The sequence below is a fragment of the Choloepus didactylus genome, chromosome 19 (genome assembly GCF_015220235.1).
Source record: "Choloepus didactylus isolate mChoDid1 chromosome 19, mChoDid1.pri, whole genome shotgun sequence".
Lineage (NCBI taxonomy): Eukaryota > Metazoa > Chordata > Mammalia > Pilosa > Megalonychidae > Choloepus > Choloepus didactylus.
The window spans coordinates 18,131,784-18,156,834 of NC_051325.1; the positions used below are offsets into that span (position 1 = coordinate 18,131,784).

The 25,051-nt window shown below is 37.9% G+C and overlaps 1 protein-coding gene across 6 annotated transcripts in view; it reads right to left on the reverse strand.

The window, feature by feature from the left end:
• The window catches only part of MACROD2 (mono-ADP ribosylhydrolase 2), a 2,227,780-nt gene that overhangs the window by 175,673 nt on the left and 2,027,056 nt on the right, over window positions 1-25,051 (reverse strand). For all 6 annotated transcript variants that reach the window (XM_037811787.1, XM_037811788.1, XM_037811785.1 and 3 more), the window contains 2 exons: window positions 22,658-22,696; window positions 15,595-15,678 (listed from right to left, as the gene is read on the reverse strand). In XM_037811787.1, the coding sequence (XP_037667715.1) occupies window positions 15,595-15,678; window positions 22,658-22,696 (123 nt within the window). The remainder of the gene's footprint in view (window positions 1-15,594; window positions 15,679-22,657; window positions 22,697-25,051) is intronic.

Consider the following 25,051-nt stretch of genomic DNA (forward strand, 5'->3'; position numbering starts at 1 on the left):
AACAAAAAGATGCAGATTGGCAGAATGGATACAAAATTATCATCCATCTATATGCTATCTATAAGAGACTCACCTTAGATCCAAAATCACAAACAGGTTGAGAGTGACAGGTTGGAAAGGTTTGGTTACCATGCAAATAGTAATCAAAAAAGAGCTGAGGTTGCTATACTAATATCAGGCAAAATAGACTTTAGTCAAAAAGCTGTTACAAGAGACAAAGAAGGACACTGTATATTAATAAAAGAGGCAATCTACCCAGAAATAAAAATCATATATATTTATGCACCTAATTGGGTTGCCCCAAAATACATGAGGCAAACACTGGCAAAACTGAAGGGAGAAATAGACACCTCTACAATAATAGCTGAAGACTCATCAATAGGTAGACATCTAGACAAAAGATCAGCAAAGAGAACTTGAGTAATACAAATGAACTACTCCTAACAGACATATACAGAACATCACACCCCAAAACAGAAGGAAGAACATTGGTCTCAAGTGCACATGGATCATTCTCCAGGCTAGACTACATGTTGGGTCACAAAACAAGTCTCAATAAATTTAGAAAGATTGAAATCATACAAAACATCTTCTCTGACCATGACGGAATCAAACTGGAAATCGATAACAGGCAGAGAACTGGAAAATCCACAAATATATGGAAGTTAACAGTCTCTTAAACAATCAGTGGGTCAAAGAAAACAGTGCAAGAGAAATTAGTAAACATCTTGACACAAAAACAAGGATACAACCTATCAAAAGTTATGGGACGTAGCAAAGGTAGTGTGAGAGGGAAACTTGTAGCTCTAAACACTTATATTAAAAAAGAAGAAAGAGCTAAAATCAAGACCTGACTGCACACCTGGAGTAACTAGAGAAAAAAACAGCAAACTAACAAAGATTAGAGAAGAAATAAAGGAAATTGAGACTAAAAGAAAAGAATATTAACAAAACAAATATTTGGTTCTTTAAAAATAGCAATACAATTGACAAACCCTTAGCTAGACTGACAAAGAAAAAAAGAGAGAAGATGCAAATGAAATAAAAAGTGAAAGGGAGACCTCACTACTGACCCCACAGAAATAAAAATGATCATAGGACGATACTATGAACAACTGTAGCTATCCAATTAGACAACATAAATGATAATGGAAAAATTCTTAGAAACACATGAACAAACTACACTGACTCTAGAAGAAATAGAAGACGACAAGTAAAAAGATTGAATCAGTCATCAAAAACCTCCTAATGAAGAAAAGCCAAGTACCAAAAGATTTCATGGGTGAATTCTCCCAGTCATTCCAAGAATTAATACCAATCCTGCTCAACTTTTCAAAAAAAATTGAAGAGGAGGGAACACTACTTAACTCATTCTATGAGGCCACATGGGTTTTATCCCAAGTATGCAAGGGTGGTTCAACACAAGAAAATCAATTAATGTAATATACCACATTAACAAAATGGGAGGGAAAAACCACATAATCATCTCAATGGATGCAGAAAAGACATTTGACAAAATCCAGCATTCCTTCTTGATGAAAACACTCAAAAGGATAGGAAGAGATGGAAACTTACTCAACGGGGAAAGACCGAAAGCTTTCCCTTGAAGATCTGGAACAAGACAGGGATGCCCACTATCACCACTGTGATTCAACATTGTGCTAGAAGTTCCAGCCAGAAAAATAAGGCAAGAAAAAGAAATAAAAGGTATCCAAATAGGAAAGGAAGGTTTAAACTGACAGGATCCTGTATTTAAAACATCCCGAAAAACTAATATAAAGCTACTAGAGCTAATAAACAAGTTCATCAAAGTGGCAGGATAAAAGACCAATACACAACAATTAGTAGTGTTTCTATACACTAGTAATGAGCATCCTGAGGAGGAAAGCAAGAAAAAATTCCATTTACAATAGCTACTGAAAGAATAAAAAATCTAGGAATATTGAGATATATTCACATACACTACAATCATCCAAAGTACAATCAATTAGTCACAGTACCATCTTAGAGTTGTGAATTTATCACCAGTTTCAATATTTGAACATTTTTCTAGGAATAAATTTAACCAAGGATGTAAAGGACTTATACACAGAAAACTATAACACATTGCTAAAAGAAATCAAAGAAGACCGAAATAAATGGAAGGACAGTTTGCGTTCATGGATTGGAAGACTAAATATTGTTAAAATGTCAATTCTACCCAACTCAATTTACAGATCTTTGCAGAAATGGAAAATCCAATTATCAAATTTACTTGGCACAGTAAGGGACCCTGAATAGCCAAAACCATCTTGAAAAAAGAAGACTGACATTGCAAGGCTCACACTTCTGACTTTAAAGCATATTACAAAGCTACAGTTGTCAAAAGAGCATGGTACTGGCATACAGATAGACATATTGATCAATGGAATCAAACTGATAGTGACCCTCAAATCTATGTCAATCGATTTTTGACAAGGCTTCCAAGTCCATTCAACTGGGACAGACTAGTCTCTTCAACAAATGGTGCTGAGAGGACTAGATTTCAAAATCAAAAGAATGAAAAGGAACCACTATCTCATACCATATAAAAGTTAACTCAAAATGGATCAATGAACAAAGTTTGAGAGTTAAAAGCTGTCAGTACAGGCTACCACAAGATAGAAAGAGAGTAGAGATCAGGCATTTGATGCTGAAGGACTACAGAATGTTCAGCAGAATTGATTGTATAGATCTAGAAATAGATAGCATAATACTGTGTGATGGTAGCACAATATTGTAAGTACACTGAACATGTCTGTGAGTAAAGCTGAAAGAGGTGGGATAGGGGAATGTATGACACCAGAGGTAAAGATAGATGATGAAGACTGGGACTGTGTAACTTGGCAAAAAACTGGAGTGGCCAATGACTGTTACTAAATGTACAAATATAAAAATGTGCTCACACGTGGGAGAACAAATGAATGTCAACCATGCAGAGTGTTGAAAAAGGGATGGTATTGGAGAAAAAAACATAATCAAAGCAAACTGGAGCCTACGGTCAACAGGAGCATTGTAATATGCTTCCATTAAATGTAACAAAGGCAATATACACCAAAGCTAAATGTGTATGAGAGGGGATAAAAGGGAAGGATATGGGATTCTTGGTAGTGGTGTTGTTTTCCATCCTTACTATTATATTCTATTGTATGACATGTTATTTTTCTTTTTATCATCTTTTTTATTATTCACTAAAAAACAAAACTTTTTGTTTGGAGTAATCAATATGTTTAAGTGCTGATTGTGATGATAAATGTACAACTTTATAATGATATCATGAACAACTGACTGTACACTGTGGATAAATGTATGGTATGTGAATATAACACTATAAAATTGGAGGAAAAAATATAAATTGCAATAAAAATGTTGGAGAAAACATGGAGAGAGGGATGTATCTATCTACTGTTGATGAGCAGGCAGAATGATGTAGCCTTTCTGGAGGTCAGTGTGGTGGTTCCACAGGAAGCTAAGTATGTGGGGGCCACAAGGTCCTGCAACGTCATTATGGGGTATGTCATTGGAAGATCTGAGAGCAGAGACTTGAATGGACATTTGCACACTGGTGTTTATGGAAGCAGTATTCATGATTTGCCGTGGTTGGAGGTAGCCTAACGGGACATTGACTGAGGAACAGAATGATGAACTGTGGTGTATGCATACAATGGAATATTGAGGAACTACAAGAAGGAGTGAAGCTGTGAGACATGCAACAAGGTGAATGGATCTTGTAGACAGCATTTTGAGTGAAATATACCAGAAACAAAGACAAACAGTATAATGCCTCACCAATATGGACTAATTACAGTGTGTAAACTCAAAATTGAATCTTAGAGCACAGCCTAACAGGGAAATAATTATTGTAATGGTCCCTAGATTGTAAGCTCTCACAGCAGTCAAATCTATTCCTGAATTGTAATGGCTATCTCCAAACTCTGAGATGCTGATCTCTTAGTGTATAACCTGATTGGTCTCTGGAACATTGGGTATCTCTGTGACACCTGAAACTCAGAACTAGAGCCTGGCAAATATGAATGTCAGTATTAGCACATACAGCAACTGTTACAGGAAAAATAAAAAAAAAAGCTGAAAAAGAGCCCAGACTTCAATTAGAGATATGAATGAAGCAGATCTGGTTAAGACTAGGGCAAACCGGGCCAAAGGGTAAAGGTCGAAATTGTGTGTTAAAACTTCAACTTCCATGTGAATCAAAGGGAAGAGATGTCTATTTGGTGCAGGATCTATATTTTCTAAACAATGTATCTTCTACAGTCAATTTGTTCAAACACCACAATTACATATAACTTTGAATAGGAAGTGAGATATAGAAGTAAGATATGGGATGAAATAGCAACACATCCCAAAGTAATTTGGGCAGAGGATAAAAGTATATTTGCAGGGCCCCCCTGAGGAGCTGGGGGAAAATGCAGAAATGTTGTACTTCCTCACCTGGACTGATGCTGATGGTGTCACAAACATTGAGGACTGGTGGTTTGATGTGCCAAGCCCTCTATCATGGGCCTTGCCCTTATGAAGCTCTATGAAGCTCTTTACTGCAAAGGAGCGGCTAAACCTGCTTATAATTGTGCCAAGAGTCTCCCCCAAGTGGCTCTTTGTTGCTCAGATGTGGCCCTCTCTCTCTAGCTAAGCCACCTTGGCAGGTGATCTCACTGCCCTCCCCCTACGTGGGTCTTGACTCCCAGGGATCTCAATCTCCCTGGCAACGCAGGATATGACTCCTGGGCATGAATTTGTACCCGGCATTGTGGGATCGAGAACATCTTCTTGACCAAAAGGGGGATGTGAAATGAAACTAAATAAAGCTTCAGTGGCTGAGAGATTTCGAATGGAGTCGAGAGGTCACTCTGGTGCACATTCTTTAGCACTATATATATAACACTTCTTAGGTTTTAATGTATTGGAATAGCTAGAAGAAAATATCTGAAACTATCAAACTGCAACCCAGTAGCCTTGACTCTTGACGATGATTGTATAGCAATGTAGCTTACAAGGGGTGACAGTGTGATTGTGAAAACCTTGTGGATCCCACTCCCTTTATCCAGTGTATGGATGGATGAGTAGATAAATGGGGACAAAACCTGAAGGAAAAATAGGGTGGGATGGGGGTGGTGAGCTGGGTGTTCTTTTATTTTTTATTCTGATTCTTATTCTTTCTGGTGTAAGGAAAAAGTTCAAAAATAGATTGGGATGATGAATAACAACAATATGATGGTACTGTGAACAGTTGATTGTACACCATGGATGACTGTATGATACGTGAATATATCTCAATAAAACTGAATTTAATTAAAAAATGGATCACAGAATTTAATATAAGAGCCAGAAATATCAAACTCCTAGAAGAAAGCATAGGAAAGCATCTTCAGGACCTTGTGTTAGGCAGTGTTTTCTGAGACTTTACACCCAAAGCACAAGCAATGAAAGAAAAAAAATAGATAAATGGGACCTCATCACAATTAACATTAAGGAAAAAAAATTTGTGCAAAGGACTTTGTCATAAAAGTGGACAGAAAACTTATTTGGAAACCACAAATCTGATAAGGGTTTAATTATAAAGAAATCCTACGACTCAACAATAAAAAGACAAACAACCCAAGTAAAAAATAGCCAAAAGATTTGAATAGACATTTCTCCAAATTGGATATACATAAATGACTAAAAAACACCTGTAAGAATGTTCAATATCACTAGCTACTAGGGAAATGCAAATCAAAACCACAATGAGATATTATTTCACACTCACTAGAACAGCTACTGTTAAAAAAAAAAAAAACTACAAGTTTTGGAAAGGATGTGGAGAAACAGGAACACTCATTCATTGCTGGTGGCAATGTAAAATGGCGCGGCTACTGTGGAAGACAGTTTGGCAGTTCCTCAGGAAGCTAACAATAGAATTACATTATGATCTGGCAATCCTGCTACTTGGGATATACCCAAAAGAACTGAAAGCAGATACTGGAAGAGATATTGGCACACCAATGTTCATAGTGACATTATTCACAATTGCCGAAAGATGGAAGCAACCCAAGTGTCCGTCAGACAATGAATGGATAAACAAAATGCATCATATACATACAATGGAATATTATTCAGCTGTAAAATGGAATGAATTCCTGATGCACGCGGCAACATGGATGAACACTGAGGACATTATGTTGAGTGAAATTAGCCAGACAAAAAGAACAAATATTTTATGATCTCACAGACATAAACTAATCATAATAAGCAAACTCAGAATGATAGAATCTGTAATATAGGTATAATTATACAGATACCTATAATATGGGTATAATTATAGATAAATTGGGGTAGAGAATGGGGAACTATTTAGGTTGATTGTAAAGGTTTGAAAAGGGAATGTGGTGAAGGTAGCACATTACTTAACAGTGCTGAATTATGTATGTGAATGTGGTTGAAAGGGGGAAGTTTTGGGTCATTTAGAAGGAAAGTTAGAAGATCAAACATGGGACTGTATATCAGTGAACCCTGTTGTGGACAATGGACTGCAGTTAATAGTACAAGTATAAGAATGTTCTTTCACGAATTATAACCAATGTCCCACACTAATACAAGATGTTGATAATAGGGTGGTATAGGGGAAAAAATACACCTAATATAAACTTTGAATTATAGTTAATAGTACTGTTTCAATATTCTTTCGATTTTAACAAATGTACCACACTCATGCAAAGTGTAAACAATAAGGAGGTATATGGGAACATTATAGTTTTACTATTAACTTCTCTAATTAAAAACATTATGCTAAGTGAAAGAAACCAGACACAAAGTACTACATATTATATTATTCCATTTATATAAAATGTAAATATACATTAATCTATAGAGACAAATAAATTAGTGGTGACGTAGAGTTGGGGAAGATAGAGGGATTGACAGGTGGCTGCTGAGGGGTCTTGGGTTTTTCTTTTTGGAGTAATGGAAATGTTCTAAAATTGATTGTGGTGATGAATGCACAACTCTGTGATTATATTAAAAGCCAATGATTGTACACTTTGGATGGATTGTATGGTATGTGAATATATTGCAATAAAACTGCTTCAAAAATGAAACAAACTATTGTAGCCTTGGGGCACAGGGCTAGTTAAGAATGGCTCTCAGACAGGCATAATATACAGAATATATTTAAAGTAAGATGGTGGAATAGGCTTTTATTATATTCTGATTTTCACCCTGGAAATATGCATTTGCTTAATTTCTTGGAATGTTAAGGTCTAGAGGATAAGACAAAGCTTTTCTTCATGAGAAAGCTGCTTTTCCTCATACTTGTTTTTTTTTTAATTTAAAAAAAAAGGTCAATCACTTAACTTGTTTGAGTGATGGCAAAGTACAACTTATGACTACCTGATTTTACCCTTCATTGCACTTGTCAAAAATTAAATTAAAGATAATGCTTATAAATATAATGCTTGAACTACCACATGGCATTCTGAAATAATGTCCTTTCTGTCCAGCCACCCCAAAAAACAGCATTTCACACGATACTTTAATATGAAGTAGAAATAATAGGGACAGAGAGAAAATTCTGCCTCTCAGGAAATATGAGGTACATTACACCAATGGTCCACATACTCAGAAAAATTAATTTAATAAAAATAACTCTAATATCAACATTAGATGCCTCATATTTGTGTAGTGCTTTAATAGCTTCCAAATGTTTCCACATGGATAATTTCATTTGACAAAAACGATCATTAATATTTTAGGATAGAACTTAGGGGCTGTTTGAATTAACATCCCAAGAGCTCAGTTTCCTGAAGAATGAGTGTCGCATGAATGCTTGTTGAATATTCTATGTAACTACAATTATAGAGCAGGAGTCAAACTGTTATGGCTTTCAATAAAAATACGGTAGAAAATGCCATGTTCATTACTGAAAGTTTTGGAGCTGAATATATGGAGAATATTATTGATCTAGACCTGCTACTGAGCTTAGCAGAGTAAAGTCTGTTTAGTTTTTTAAATTAACATATCAGTGATTTTGTTTTACAAATATAAAAGAAGGCATACCCTTTAAAAAGATATTCAATTACACATAAATTTAGAAAATAAAAAAAGAAAGTCTACAAAATTTTGTCCTGTCCCTTCTGTATTCCCAGACTGTTTATTACATATGTATGTATGGATGGATGTAGAAACATATGTAGATATGCATGCATGTATATCTGTAGATATCTATCTATTTAATCTGAGTCTTGAACATGGCCAAGCAGGTGCTTATTTAAGAGAAATCCTTAGACGTGAGAAATGATGAAAGAACTTGAATCAAACATTATGAGCACTGAAATCAGTGTTTGGTTTGGGGTATCTGCCAACTGATTTAGACTATAGAGCAGTGGTTCTCAAACTTGAGAATGCATCTGAATTAACTGGAGAATTTTTTAAAACACAGATTATTGGGTCCCACCTCCATTGTTCCTGATTCAGTAGGTCTGGGATGGGTCTTAGAATTTGCATTTCCAACAAGTTCCCACATGATGTTGATGATGCAGATACAGGAATATACCCTGAGAAACACAAGCTAGGGCAATGAATACAGTGGGACATCTGCCTGTCTTAGCTTTGGGTAGAGAGGAAAAAGTCTCTATTGCAATTTCCTAATCTTATGCACACATTAACATGGATTTGAAAATCAGTAGCAAAAACAAGGAGTGTGACATCAGCAAGATGGCAGAGTGAGAGGCTCCAGGTCCCGCCCCCTGCCCCCAACCCCTGCCTGCCACAGCAAAATTGAAAAACCAGACGAAATGGACAGAATCAACTTTCTCAGCGGTTTGGAAAACAGCTAAAGGGCTGCAGTACCGGGGCAGGCACTGAATCAAGAAAAATGTAACAAAAATGGTAGGAAAACCTCATCAAGCTTTACTGGCCCTTCTCCCACCTGGCTGAGCAATAAAAAATTCTGTACAGGGGTTCAAAAGCAGATAGGAGCTGGCAGAAGAAAGAATCATAAAACCTGATTATGGGACAATTGAAATGATCTGATCTGAGGAATGAAGAAAAGCAAATAGGCCTAAGAGACCTGTAGGACAACGTCAAATGTATCAACATATGCATACAGGAATCCCATAACGGAGAAGAAAGAGAGAAAGGGGCAGAATATCTAAAGAAATAATGGCAGAGTACTTCCAAAATTTAACAAAAGACATGAATACATACATTCAAGAACTTCAATGAATTCCAAATAGGATAAATTCAAAGAGAGTCATGCTGAGACATTATAATCAAACATTAGAACACAGAAACAAAGGGACAATCCTGAAAAAAAGCAAGAGAGAAGTGACTCATCACATACAATGGAAGCTCAAGAAGATTAAGTGCTGAGTTCTCATCAGAAACAATGAGTACTAGAATGCATATTTAAAGTGCTGAAAGAAAAAAGTATCAATAAAAAGTTCTATATCTGGCAAAACTGTCTTTCAAAAAAGAGGGAAGAGAATAAGATATTCCCAGAGAAACAAAATCTGATTGAGTCCATGACAACCAAAACTAAAATATCTAAAAATATATACAGAAAAGTAAATGAAAAGGGATTCTAAATAGCTCACTATAAGATCAACTAAATATAAAAGTACGCAGAAATGGAAGAAATGAGGGACCAAAAAATATATGATTCACAGAATCAACTAACAGAATGGCAGAAGTAAGACCTGTATTACCAGTTACTACTTTACATGTAAATGAATTACACTCTCCAGTCAAAAGGCAAAGTTAGGAAGAATGGTCTAATAAAATAAAAACATGACCCAACTATATGATATCTACACAAGACTCAGCTTAATGCAAAAACACAGATAGGTTGAAAGTTAAAGGATGGGAAAAAATATTCCATGCAAATAGTGACCAAAAGAAAGCTAGGGTGGCTATACTAATATCAGATAAAATAAGCAAAAACTGTTACAAGGAACAGAGGACATGAAATATTGATAAAAGGGTCAATTCAATAAGTGTAACAATTATACACATACATTCATCTAATAACAGGACCTCAAAATATATGACGCAAACATTGTACAATGGAAACCAGAAAATATTGTTGAAAAAAATTAAAGAAGACCTCAATAACTGCAAAGTCATCCCATACTCATTGTTTGCAAGACTTAATATTGCTATGGTAATAATTCTACCCAAAGCAATTTACAGATTTAATGTAATCCCAATCAAAATTCCAGCAGCCTTTTTTGCAGGAATAGTAAAGCCAATTGTCAAATTTATATATAATGGCCATGCACTCTGAATAGCCAAAACATCTTGAAAAGGAAGAACAAAGTTGGAGAACTCACACTTCCCAGTTTCAAACCTTACTACATATCTAAAGTAATCAAAACAGTTTGGTACTGGCACAAGGACAGACATATAGAACAATGTAATAGAATTAAGAGTTGACACATAAATCCATGCATCTATGACCCCTTGACTTTTGATAAGGATGTGAAGACAATTTAATGGGAAAAGAATAGACTTTTGAATCTATGTTGATGGGACAACTGGTTAACCATGTGAAAACGAATACAGTGGCACCTCAACCTCATATCAAATACAAAAATTAACTCAAAGATCTAAATATAAGAGCTAAAACTGTTAGAAGAAATATTAAGCATAAATTTCATGAATGTGGATTAGGGAATGGTTTCTTACATACGACACTGAAAGCACAAGCAACAACAGAAGAAAACAGATAAGTTGGACTTTGATGACATTTTAAAAAAGTGCCTTAAAGAACACTCTAACGAATGTGAAAAGACAACCTACATAATGGGAAAAAATATTTGCAATTCATATATCTGATAAGGGAATTGTATTCAGAATATATAAAGAACTCCTGCAACTCAATGAAAAAAGGCAACCAAATGGGTGAAGGACATAGACATTTTTCTGAAGAAGAAACACAAATGCAAATAAGCACATGAGAAAATGCTCAACATCATTAGCCATTAGAGAAATGCAAACCAAAACCACAATGAACTGCCAGTTCATAAGATGGCTATAATTAAAATAAAATATTAAAATATTTAATTAAAATAATTAAAATTAAAAATTAAAAAATAAAACAGAAAATGTTAGTGAGGAATCAGAGAAATAGAAATCCTTGTACATTGTTGGTGGGAATGTCAAATAGTGAAGCCGCTATAGAAAAGTTCAGTGCTTCCTCTAAAAGTTAAGCATAGAGTAACCAAATTATTCCACTTCTAGTTATATACCCAAAAGAATTGAAAACAAGGACTCGAACAGATCTTTGTACACAAAGGTTCATAGCAATGTTATTCACAATAGCGAAAAGGGGGTAGCAAGCCAAGTGTCCATCACAGATGAATGGATAAAGAAAGCATGGTATACATGCCCAATGGAATATTATCCATAAAAAGAAATGAAGTTCTGATCCATGTATGGATGAATCATGAAGACATCATACAGAGCAAAATCAGACAGACACAAAAGGACAAACCTTACATGATGTCACTTACATGAAATACCTAGAATAAGCAAGTTCATGAAGACAGAAAGTAGATTACAGGTTACCAGAATCAGTTTCTGGTAACAGGTTAAAAGTCATGGAGGAAAGAGAAATATTGAATAGAAAGCAGTGGAAAAGTAATATTTGGTGAAGAAATAAGTGATAATTTTTCAGAACTAATGAAAGATATCCATTCTCAGATCCAAGAAGCGGAATTCCTAGAAAGGATAATTTAAAAAGACTAGGAAGGATAATTAAAAAAGAATCTACATCTAGACACATCATAGCAAAACCACAGAAGACCAAAGATAAAGAGTGGATTATCAAAGCAGCCAGAAAGAAGTCAGATAACTTAAAAGAAAGCAATTAAATTTAAGAGATTACTTCTCAACAACTACAGAAACTAGAAGACTGTGGAAAAATGTCTTCAAAGTGTTGCAAGAAAATAATCATCAATTTGGAATTTTTACTCAGACAAATTGTCTTTTAAAATACAAAAGCAAAATAACATTTTCAGGTAAACAAAACCTGAGAGAAACTCACTAAAGGAATTTCTGGAAGATGGAAGTAAGTGCTAGAAAAACATGTTTCATTAAGGTTGCTAAATTTTCTGTTTCATAGTGTTATTCTTTCATGGCGTTATATAAATTATTGGGAGTTTGAATTAATGGAACTAGAATTAACCAGACTTTCAAACAATTCTGCATATTACTTGCTGGTTCATAGACAGAATTATCGTTTACATTAGGTGCTAGCCAATCACTTTGAGGCCCAAAATGAGAAATTATTTAATTATTGTCATGATGTGGCAGTATGTTACACCAAAGTACACTGTGGTCCATGAATTTTCAATAAAAGTAATGAAAACAGAACTCTATATCCAAAAGTCTACAATATAAAAAATGCAAATATATATTAGGAAAGCTTTAGTTTTTAATTTTTAATGTGAAATATCTACTTCCTTAAGTAAAGTAAGAATGCTTCAATTAATACTGTGATGATGGCAATATTTCCTTCATCCAAGAAACTAATTCTAATTTCCAGAAGGGAGGAAGGACAAAGGATTAGTGAATCTTTTAGTAGTTTGTAGGGGGTAGGGGTGGAGACGAGTTGAGCAAGTTAAAGAACCATTTGCAATCCATACTTAAAAATAAAATCTAGGTAAGTTTTTGTTGTAACTCCACTCTCTATGACTTTTTCTGAGACTGTATGTGATAAGATGTGCCAAAGTATTCAGTATGACCTGTGAGGGTGGAGAGCTGGACAGGGAGCCTTAAGGTAGGAGAGAAGTATAATGGGGCTGAGTGATCTATACCTAAAAATACCACAAGGTTCTCTGCCTAAACAATATTACAGATGACTAAACTAGAAGGATTGGTAACTCTAAAATAGGAGGAAGATTTGGAGAGAATGGTCATGATTCACCCATGATACAATGTTCCATTTGCACAGCTCATTGGAAAGAAAAATTGTGACTCTCCAAAACCTGAGAGGAAATGAAATACATGCAAAAGCACAACTTACAAATTCAGGTATATAAGTATTTTTGTCAAATCGAAACATTGATAAATAATAAACAACATACCACAGACTCTTCTACCATTAGCATGTCAGTGTCTTCTACCTTCCTCTATGTATTCCCCAGTACTTTTTATTTGTATATTTTTTCTTTGAAGCTGTCTTAGGAATAAATGCATAATTCCCACATATTTCAGAAGAATAAGTAATATTTACAGTGCACTCCTGATGACACAGACAGAATGTTCCCAGTAACAAATGCAAAGTATCACGTTTTCATCTGAGACTTTATGACTCATAGCAGGTTCTCAGACCATATATTTGGGGCACGTAAAGCCATATTATTGACTCATATTAGGATTATGGGAAGATGTTCCTAAACAAAGTAACTTATTTGGGAAGTAAAATAAACCATTCGCACACTGGGAAGAGTAATTCAGAGGAATTATCTTGTTAATCAAAGGTGACAGAACTGCTACAGTTTATTACTGACCATGTGATGCTCTGAAAGGATGACAGATGCAGGCTCTGGAAAATTACCTTTGACATATGTCATGCATTTGATCAGAGTCACTCAGTAATGTGGAGTCTCCTTAGGGAAAAGGCAATTGTTGTTTTGCCCCTACACAATTTCCAATCAGGGCCTTAAGAGAATGTCCAGGAAATGACCTAATTATAGCAGGAGATACAAGATCTGTCTATATTCTTCCAGTCATATATTAACAAAGCTTACCATCTTGGGCCAGGTAGAGCTGCTGGCCTTTTCCATGGTTCTAAGTGTGGCTATCACCGAATGATCCTAAATTTTCAAGCACGTTTCAATGAATTCGGGTGGCCCTGATTATGTCGGTTATGATAATAGCCATCAATAATGGAATGCCAGACCTGCGCTAGGCATTTTACACAGAGTGTTTCTATTATTTTCTGTTAGTAGGAAATGTTTGTCCTACTAACAGAGGGCATATCCCTCTCTGTGCCCTTCTCACATCCCCTCACTTATAGTGAGACAGGAAGAAAGAAAAGTCCTATCTTGACTTCCTCTCAACAATTCTTGTCTACAGAGAGGACATGGCCTGGTCTGCTCTTCTCCATAGAGTAAATTCACCAGGGCAGCCTCTGTCCAGGAGGAGAGGGTGTCTGCTCTTGCTCCTGAGAGGACAGAGCTTCAGTCTTGCCCATTCGTGAATGAAATCCAGCATTAGGAAACCCATCTAAGGGCAGGCCGACCAGGTGCAGATGTCTAACCTTATTAGTAATGAAGGCAATGTTCTGATTTCTAACTTTCTTACAGCTTTGCCTGCTCAGTTGGTTCTGAACTGGGAGCAGGGTGAGGATAGTAGGGGTATTTATCATCTGGAACCCCAATGTTCAAGGAGTTACTGTGTTGTTCAAGATTTGCCTTCAAGAGAGGACCTGTTACTAGGGGTGTAGTTAGCCGGCAGCATCCAGCGGCCACCCTTTGGAATCCTCTGCAGTGTCTTGTTCAGACTTTCTCCCCATGCTGTGTGCAGCCAGTGGCTCAGCATGGGACAGGGGGATGCTAGAAACTAGCCATTTCTGCCCAATACCGGGCTCTTCGGTAGCCAGTCCTTGCTCTGTGCCTCTGCAGACTTTCTTAGACCATACTGCACACGGAGCTCTTCCTCTCCAATCGACCTTCCTTCCTTCTCTCCTTTCGTTTACTCACACTACTCCTCTCCCCTTATCACTGGCGTTTCTCTCTATAAGTCTTTTGCACTTCTACTTCCATCTTGGCATTTCTTCCTGGTAGCCACAAACTAACACCATCAGTATTATTATCCTCTTCATTTCACAGTGGAGGAAAATGGGACTCTAGGCAAGAAAGTAGAAGGAATACACACTTTCCCCTTTTAGAAGATACTCTTAGAGAGTCACTTGAAAAAAAAAATTGAAACTGTCATCTGCATTTTAAAAGAAAATTCGAGTGACCTGAAAGTGGTACTAATGCTGCAAAAGAGAGACAGTGTTATTTCTTCAGAAAACGAAGCCAATTTGGACCTGCCTATTTAGTGCAAAAATGCAAAAGTAACTTGGCTTCTAGAAAATGGAAGAGAACATTAAAAACAGGAAACGTGTCTCACTTCCATTGCTGAGGTTTGATTCTGGGAAGGCTCAGAATGCGCTCAGGAGAGAAACAAATGATCCCAATAAGCCAATAGCTCACGTGCTGTTCATCACATATTGATCTGGCCTTTCACCCTCACACAGTTCAAGAACACCTAGCTTGTAAGTACTACCTTCAGTTTTTCACTTTGCACAAATGGAAATTATGTTTTGCTTTGACAACAAGCTAGATCTGATATTTCTTCCTTACCTTTTATGGCATAGTAAATATATGAGGAAAGAATAAAAGAATTGCTCTGCAATTTTTGGACCCTTAGTAATATCTGAATATGAAAGTCTATCACAATTTAAGAATTATGTTTCTTTTCATGGCACAATTTTTTTTTAATTAATTAAATTCAGTTTTATTAAAATACATTCACACACCATGCAATCATTCATGGCACAATTTTTTAAAGAAAGGAAAGGACAAGACTTACCCTCACTAGAGTCCTTTGATGATTCTGGCTTCTTTGCTTTGCTCTTCTTGTGGGGTGGTGACAGGCCTTTTGGCTCTAACCCTTCTGGAAGTACAAAGTTTTAATACTCTTATTTAAATATTTACCACTAGAGTTCAAAACTATATTGAAGTTTAAAGATGTTTTTTCCTTAGTAAACCCACACACAGAATGAAGCTTAATTACAGATTCATCTGTCATCACGGCTAAGCTAAATTTTGGCAAGAACCTGTGATTCTCTGATGAGCACAGACTTAAAACTTAAGGCTTAAGCCAAACATTTCTTTTTTTCCAGCCTTCATTAATTATTCACACAAATATGAAGTCTTACACAGTGCTTTTTTTTTTCTTGGTAATTAAAAATTTCTCCATAAGGCAACCCCAATTTTTTTTCTCCCTGAAAGTTCGATTTAAAACTTCATGGATTGACAGTTTTCATTAGGCCATTTCGTCTTTTTCAGTCTTCAGAAATGTAGAACCAGATAAGCTGGAATGTCATGTCATTTTTAGGGGATGGGGTAGAGCTTGAAATTATCCTGCTTCTACTTCGCAGACTTCTTTAGAAATACAGATTCCAAACAACTTCCTTATGCCTCCCAATTACGTTATTGTACTTCCCCTTTTCTCTCAACGTTCCCCTTCTGCAAGTCTGTCCAAGGGAGCTAATAAATTTTAGGAGAACTATCTCTAAATTCACCTGATTTTGATATAGGATATTTGGTTAGACATTATTTTCTATCTCCATCCTGGTCTCTTTACTGAGCTGAAGGTTCGTGTCTTCAACTGCCCACATGGCTTCTTGTTTGGGATTTGGGACTGGATGTCTTCTGTCTGCCCTTCCAGATCCACTCTCCACCCTGCACCACCAACTGGGTGCTCTGGGAGGCTGGCCTCTAGGGGCCACACCCATGAACTTCCAAGCCTCCTATAGGGCTCAGCCAGCAGGGACCCTGAGATATTTCCTTCCCAGGCTCCTGCTCCATCTCCCTCCCTGGGCGGTCTTCATGGTCTAGTTGTGTCCCTCAACCTACGGTCACAGTTCCTATCAGGAGCTTTCTCTCCCATGTCCGTCTGTGTCCCCTGGGTTACACAGCCACCTCCTCCACATTGTCCCTTTGGGTCTGGGATTTTACCTGGACTCACTCCCCACAGCCCTTGAGTCCTATACAATTCCTAATGACTTCCCCTCATTCAGCTGCCATTCAGCATGTCAAATTTAACTAGTCTAGAATGACACTCTTGATATCAACAAACCTGTTCTCTGTACAGTATTCCACATCTCAAGGAATAGTACTCTTATCTACCTAAGAATTTCAACCAAACCTGAAATGCCATCCTTGGTATTCTCTTCATTTACTTTCCCAGTCTAAGCCATCTTAAGTCCTACCAGTTTCACTCCAAAATGTACCATGTATTCATCCATTGTGCTCACCCTCTGCAGGTGTCTCCTGCCTGGGTTACTGCAATAATCCTCTAACTTCAAATCTCAACTCCCTACAATCAATTCTCCACACACTAGTCAGAGTGATCTTTTAAAATACAAATCAGATCATTTTTCTCACCTGTTGAATACTCATGACTTTTAGAATAAGATCCAAATGCAATTCCACGGCCTAGGATGTACATGTCATTCGGGCCCCAGATGTCCTTCTGGCCTCATCTCCCACCCACTCATCTGTTCCACATTTATTGGCTCCCTTTGTGTTCTTCCATTGTTGCCAGGCTGCTTCCTGCCTCAGGAACTTGATACCTGCTGTTCTCATCCCACCCCACTCCCAGATATTCACATACCTGCTTCCTTCTCATTCTTCACATGTAAGATCAAATACAACTCCCAATAAAGCTCTCCCCAACCACCTGATCTACCTCAATATATCACTTATTTTATTATCTTGTTCCCCTGTTTGTTTTTCTACTGTCTGTCTCCCCTCTCTAGAATGTAAATTCTATGAGACAAAGGCACTTGTCCTTGATTGCTCTTGTGTCCCTGATGCCTAGCAGTGCCTTGAGAATTTCATTTCAGAATTTGATTTTATTTTCCTTTTACCCAGACATTTCTTTAAGGCCAACATATAATGGGGAAATGCCCAATTCTCACTCTTTTAGCAGCTCTTGCCTCATGCCAGGATTCCAAAATTCTACTACAGAGCTATGGTGACTTATTCCCTCAAAAATGAACAGAGCAATAAAAAACAAGCATTTAATAGATGTTCTATTAAAAACTTTGGCATTATGAGCTTCAAAGGCTTGGGGGCACTAGGCTAGGTTTTCTCTGATTGCAAATAAGTCACATCTAAGGTCATTATTACAGCCAGAGTTAAAAAAAAATGCCAATGATTACATTAGGAACTACTCCAAACTTCTGCCACCAGGTGGGCGATGGATGTCGACCCTTTGAAATGAGTTCAGCAAAAACAGAAATGAGATGCTTGGAACAGCTCACTGAGTACAGATGCTGGGCTCAAAGAAATTTGTAAAGTAGAAAAAGTGACATTTGCAATCGTACTGGGAAAAGACTCTAACCCTTCCATGCCCCTGAAATGCATCGTCTGCACCTGAGACCAAGAAGAGAATTTCTAACTGCTGGAAATTCAATTCCAAACCAGCATTTCTTGAAAGTGAGTTAAGGATTAAATTTCTAATTCCTGATTTTCCACCTGAATGACAATTCTTAGGGAATGGATGAGGTTTTTAAAAATTTCTATTTGCCCATTTTTCTGAAACATTTAAGCACCCAGAAAGTACTAGCACTTCATTTTTGTGAACGTTGTAGGGGATTCCTTGGGAGTCTATTGGGCATGGATGCAGATTAATTATGAACAGTCATCTAGTTCTTAAGTGTAGTATCCTTTTGTAACAACCATGGGTGTGGGGTTTGTGGGCACTCAGGTAAGCTGATTCGTATGGCCTCTATGTCCAGGTCTCTAATATGGCTCACCAGGAACAACTCACCCTCTTAGCATTGAGGGTGCTAAAGGAGCATTCCTCAAATGAACTGCAATTTTCTCCTTATCAGTGTCTCCTGTTGTGTAGGCTGCCACCTTTCTCGCAAAGGGTGGAAAACTGGAGGTTTGCCATGAGCATGGCTTTGTCTCGGGAGGAACTGAACTGTGCTCTCAGCTCTGATGTCGCTGAATTGCCATAGGTGACTGCTGATCCTCTGTTCCTGCTGGCTCAGCCTGGGGCCCATTTCAATAGTGCAGGGTCTTAGAAAGGCAAGGACACAGGGCAACATTTATCACCCTATGACTGCTGATTAAAGAAGGATTTGAGGAGAATTCAATGCATTTAAGCTAGTGTGTTCAACTACCTCTCATGGGGACAGATGACCTTGTCTAACCTTGAGGATGATTTTGTTGGATGCCGTTTGAGATTCCCCTGCCAGGTACTTACTATGAGTCTAGAGAAAGGAGAAGAGAGTTGAAAGCATGAGCTTTGGGGTCAAACAAATCTGTATTGAAATTCTGGCTCTCCTATTTAAGCAAGGAATGAAACCCACGTGAGCCTCTGATATTCATGGTCCCCCTGCCTCAGGAGTTGTTGTGTGTCTTAAATGGGTTGGTGCGTGTCAAATACTTGGCACATCTTACATGCTCCATTAGAAGCTGGCTTGGTGGAGGTGTACTAGGGCTGCTGTGAGCTAGCTTTCCCTAGTTGGTGGTACCCATCTCTCCCCAGCTCCTGCGTCAAGTGACCTCACCCTTGGCGGTTTGAAATAGGCCAGGGTAGGTGTATTTATACCATAGATTTCTGCAAACTCTTCTGATCAAGCTCCCCAACCCCACCACCAAGTCAGTTAAGCAGCACCCCACTGGTTTTAGGTTTTGAAATTATTTTTCACTACCACTTTTTTTTGCAGGTGATTCACCTAAGCAGTTCTTCACTAGGGTACGTTGAATTCTTAAAATTCCCTCCAGCTTTCCTACCTGTATGAGAAGAAGAGGTGATGCCAGGCAGAAGCTAAGTAGCAGTTAATAGTCTTGGGAAGCTGGTACAGATTCATTCTGAAGTCTACTGTGAGATCTGAACTGAAGCCAACCTGCTCACCAACATCTGGCAAAGGCCAGCTGGTGCATCATGAACCATTCAGCACACAAATCCCCTATGATTCGAGCATTCAGATATTAGGAACTGAGAGCAGCTCCCTGAGCCCATTCTGCTTGAGTAGCTTAGCTTCCTTGGGCCATTGAGTGTGACTTGAACCACTGGGCCCAGACTGGTGGGACTAAAATTGGAAATGATGATCCAATTAATGCCCCCAAACCTCAAATGCTGACTCCAACCTTGTGGACTCTATATTAGCATTAATAATGATTTCTTTAAAATCACCCAGTGGCTTGGATAGCTAGCTGCATCTCATTAAGAATCCAACTCCCTTTGCCCAGAAATGTGAGTTGATGGCACTTAGGCAAATGATCCTTAGAAAGATAAGGTCCTTATACTGGTTGGCTGAAAGGGCAGTACTCCCCAGGCTGAAGGACATTTCAAGGATCCTTTACCACCGCAGGGAACATTAGTATTCATCTGCAAACATTAACATTAAACTCATGCATATAATCCAAGATCACCTGTTGTCAACCCACAGAGCTTTTTAACAATAAGCCCTCCTACGAGGTCTGCCTCAGCTGTGTCTTGCAGAAGTAGTAATCAACCAACTCTTGTGCACCACTGATTGAGGGGCTGTTCCAAATCAGTGAACTCCCTGGTATTTTGAGTTAGCTGTCAAGACCACAGAATAGTGTTCAGTGAGATTCTCAAGATGTTACTGTAGAAAGTTGTTGGTACTGCACAAAAGGTGTAAGTGCAACAGGGAGTGGGCTGGGCACCAGCAGCTGCTGTTACAGCTCCTCACCCATCTCCTTCATTCCTGCTCCTGACTTAAAGATTTTCCCTTTACTTCTCAGGGTCCTCTGAAGCTGTTGTCCCCAGGGAGATGATGGGAATCTTAGGGATCAGAGATGTTTGAACTGGAGAAGAATGGCTAGGAGCTATACTCATTGTTATATGAGCTGTCTGAAGAAGAGGAACTGATGTTACTTCTTCATGAGGTTAGCGGGTGGTCAGGGGAAGGAGAGAGATTTAGCTTAACAAGAAGCACTACTTTAAAAGTAAAACCTTTCCTGATGATAGGTTGCATCCACATTAAAAGAGCTCCATCTTAGTAGAGCCACTCAGACTAAGGTTGTTGGTGATTTATAAGGAGTTCTGGCATCAAATGGGAGGTTACACAAAAATAGGACCTCCAAGATGTCTATTTTAATTTTTAAACTTGGCCCCTTTACATGACTAGAGTGATGTGATTGCCAAAAAGAGGAAAATCAGACTCTTACACCATATACTTAAGTTCTATATCCTTCCAGAGTAAAAAGTGATAATTTACTGAGTGTTCACTGTGGTCCAAGCATTGTGAGAAGCATTTCAGATATATTATCTTATTTAATCCCACAAACAAGACTGTAAGGTAAGTTATTCCCCTTTTAGAGGTCCAAACAGAGGCTTAGAGATTAAAGGACACTTGCTCAAAGTCAGTGAGTGGCAGCACTGGATTGAATTCAGGTCTATTGATCATGCATTCATTATCAAGCATATATTGACGGCTACCTAGGCCAGAGCCTGTGCTTATAACCACTAGGTTTTCCTCATCCTACACTGGTCTTCTTAAAGAGTTGGCATGCATCATAATTTTGGATAATATGAGCCATATATCCTAGGTGGAAGTTGTATTTTCCAAAGATAGCCACAACAATATTTCAGGTTCAACATGATCTGTAGAACCTCACTGTGCTGGTTTGAATGTATTATGTCCCCCAGAAAAAGCCATATTCTTTGATGCAAACTTGTGGGGCAGACATAATAGTGGGGATTAAGTTGGAACGTTTGGATTATGTTGTTTGCATGGAGATGTGCCCCACCCAACTGTAGATGATAACTGATGGGATATTTCCATGGAGGCGTGGCCCCACCCATTCAGGGTGAGCCTTGATCAGTGGAGCCATATAAACGTGCTGACTCAAAGAGAAGGAACTCAGTGCAGCTGTGAGTGATGTTTTGAAGAGGAACAAGCTTGCTAGAGAGGAACATCCTGGGAGAAAGCCATTTTGAAACCAGAACTTTGGAGCAGATGCCAACCATGTGCCTTCCCAGCTAACAGAGGTTTTCCGGACGCCATTGGCCATCCTCCAGTGAAGGTTCCCGATTACTGATGTGTTACCTTGGACACTTTATGGCCGGCCTTAAGGCTGTAACTGTATAGCCAAATAAACCCCCTTTTTATAAAAGCCAATCCATCTCTGGTGTTTTGCATTCTGCAGCATTAGCAAACTAGAACACTCACCACATCCCATCACGAGATGCAGTCTATTTCTCTTCCCTTGAAATTGGGTGGGCTTGTGACTATTCCAAAGAATAGAGTTTAGAGGAAGTAATGGTATGGGATGTCTGAGGCTGGGTCTTCAAAAGGGCACAGCTTCTCCTTGACTTGCTCCATCTCTCTAGAGTAACTTATTTTGGACCTGACCACCATGTTGTGAAGGAGCCCAAGACACATGAAGAGACAATATGTAGGCGTAACAGAGAACTCTCCAGGCTAATGTCTCAGAAGACAGCCAGACCCATTAGTGATGAACCTTCAGATGATTCCAGCCCCCAGCTGGTGAGTCTTCCTGCTGCAGCCTCAGACCTCGTGGAGCAGGATCAAGTCATGCCTGCTGTGTTCCTTCTGAATTCATGACCCACAGAATATATGGGCATAAGAAATGGCTATTTTAGGTCACTACTTTTGGGGGGTAATTTGTTATACATACTATTAAATAGAATATCGTGTATTTCCTTTTGTACTTTAGCTGTGAGGAAGCTCAAAGTCTAAATTAATGTTTAAATAACTATTAGCCATAAAAGTTAGCATACTTACTTCCTTATTTTATGGCACTGATTATACATTTTTTATTAACCTTATTTTGTCTTTCTTTGACAAAGTGTGAAGAGTATGAAAACAACTAAATAAGCCCCTTCTACCCCTTAAGTAATAAAAAAATGAATTTAATACCTGATACTTCTTTCATGTCAACATCTTCTTCATTATCATCTATTAAAAAATGAGAAAAGATAAATTAAAACTCATATGAAAGGTAAAAACACTTGTACTCTCCAATTTGACTAACCATAACCATCAAAGAAAAGAAAAACTAAACCTGAGTAGAAAAAAAGGTACTGTAAACCCTGCATTTTTATTGTCATATATTATCATGCCAGATTAGGAAAGAAACATAAACATTAGAACACAATTTAATACCTAGGCTTTACATTTTCTTTAACAATTGTTAATTAAATATTTATTACAAACTACATGTACAATATTTTATTTTTTTACTTATAAAATATTTCATGGGACTTCAGTCTTCCAATTCCTAAAAATAGTCACACATCACACATTGAAGACATTTCCTGTATTTTTAAAATGTATGCACATTTATTTTAAACATCCAAGGGCATCATCATTTGGTTCTAAACCAAGGCAATGTCAAATTCCCACAGTTGCACCATCAAAAGTGAAACTATACTACATATGCAAATCAAAACCTTTACATATGTACTTTCAAGTGCCCCATCTGTTGCACCATTCTGATTTATCCCCACGTTGAGCTGGTTTGGAGCTGTTATATACCCCAGACAACACTATGTTCTTTTAATGTGTGGGGGCAGACCTATCCTGGGTGGGACCTTTTGATTAGGTTGTTTCCATGGAGATGTGACCCACCCATTCAAGGTGGGTCTTATTGCTTTACTGGAGTCCTTTAAGAGGGCTCACAGAGAGAGAAGCTGAGAGAGAAATGTCCACAGACATTTAGAGACAGTTACTGAAAGCAGAACCAGGAAAGAAGGACCAGCAGATGTTTCCATGTGCCTTCCCACATGATAGGGAAACCCAGACGCCAGCAGCCTTTCCCCAGAGAAGGTATCTTCCTCTTGATGCCTAAATTTGTACATTTTTATGGCCTCAGAATTTGTAACCTAATTAATTCTTATTGGAAAAGTCAACCCGTTTCTGGTATATTGCATTCCAGGAGCTTTAGCAAACTGAAACACCCCTCATCTTCCAGTATAACCCCTTTAACTGGAAAGGAAAATACTTTCTTTCCACTTTATACAATGCTCTGCTTTTCTTGAGCTTTTCTCATGTTGTCATCTCTTGCTTTGAATGTTCCCCACAGCCAGTTAGTGACAAATCCTGTGATGTTTCCATGCTTCCTCTTCTCTACTCACATTTTGTTGGACCCAAATTTACTGTCAATTTCACTTGCTTTAAACAGAAGTTTCCTAACTGTTCTTTACCTTCTCCCATTCCTGATCAAATCAGTCTTAAAATACAGCTCTCATCTAGTTCACAACCATCAAGTGGCTCCCTCACCTAATGAGAAAAGTCTAGACTCAAGGCCAACAACAGTTGGTTCTAATCACCACCCCTTACACCATGCTACCACCTACACTGACAGTAACACTTACCTCTTCTCTGTTCTCTCAAAGTCCCCTTTGGCTTCTACTACCTGCCTTGGTCCCTTCTCCTCTGCTACTCATCCTTAAAAGCCCAGCTTAGGCATCACAGCAGCTGCAAAGCATCTATCTGACCCAAATTTGAACAGAGAGTGCTCCCTTTGGTATACCTTATTTTTACTGCCCTCTGGGTGTGAACTTGAAGGATATAGGGACTTAAGTTTGCATACTGGCTTCTTCACCTACCCATTCCCTGGCCATGCTACTTCCTGAAGCTCAGATCTGACAGGTGTAAAGGGGAGATAATAATAATGCCTGCTGCATGGAGTCATTATAAGGATAAAATGAAATGATGCCACATAAAGCACTAGGATAGTGACTGACAAGTTACGAGTGCTAAATATTAGCTATGATTACCACCAAGTCCCATAGGCCAGTTATTTGTTAGTATATCTATCTTACATGTGCCTGTCTTCAGGGCATATATATTCTATTAGGATGAAAAGCATGCCTTGTGGCTTTGTATTCCTTGGCACCTAATGTATCATTATATACACCAGGATCAATACTCAAGATATTTGTGCTGAATTGAATTTCAAATGTTTCCTATACATCTCATACATATTTGGACACTATGTATCTGTATGGTGTCTTATAAACAATGGGCATCAGTAAATATTTGCAACTTCCTCCTAGGTATGTGCTTTATAATTTAGTTGTTACTTAGTCAAATTTATTCAATCATGGCATTCTTCTGTTAGTTATTAATGAAGATTAGAGATATTAATGGAAATGGAAAATGTTTTTAACTTGTGGTTTTAGAATGGTAATTCTTGCTGAAAAGTTAACTATTCTATTATCCATATTAGAAACATTGGTGATCTATATGCTTGTATTTCTTTCATCCTTCCTATGAATGCAATTTTGGGAAAAGGAATATTTATTTCTT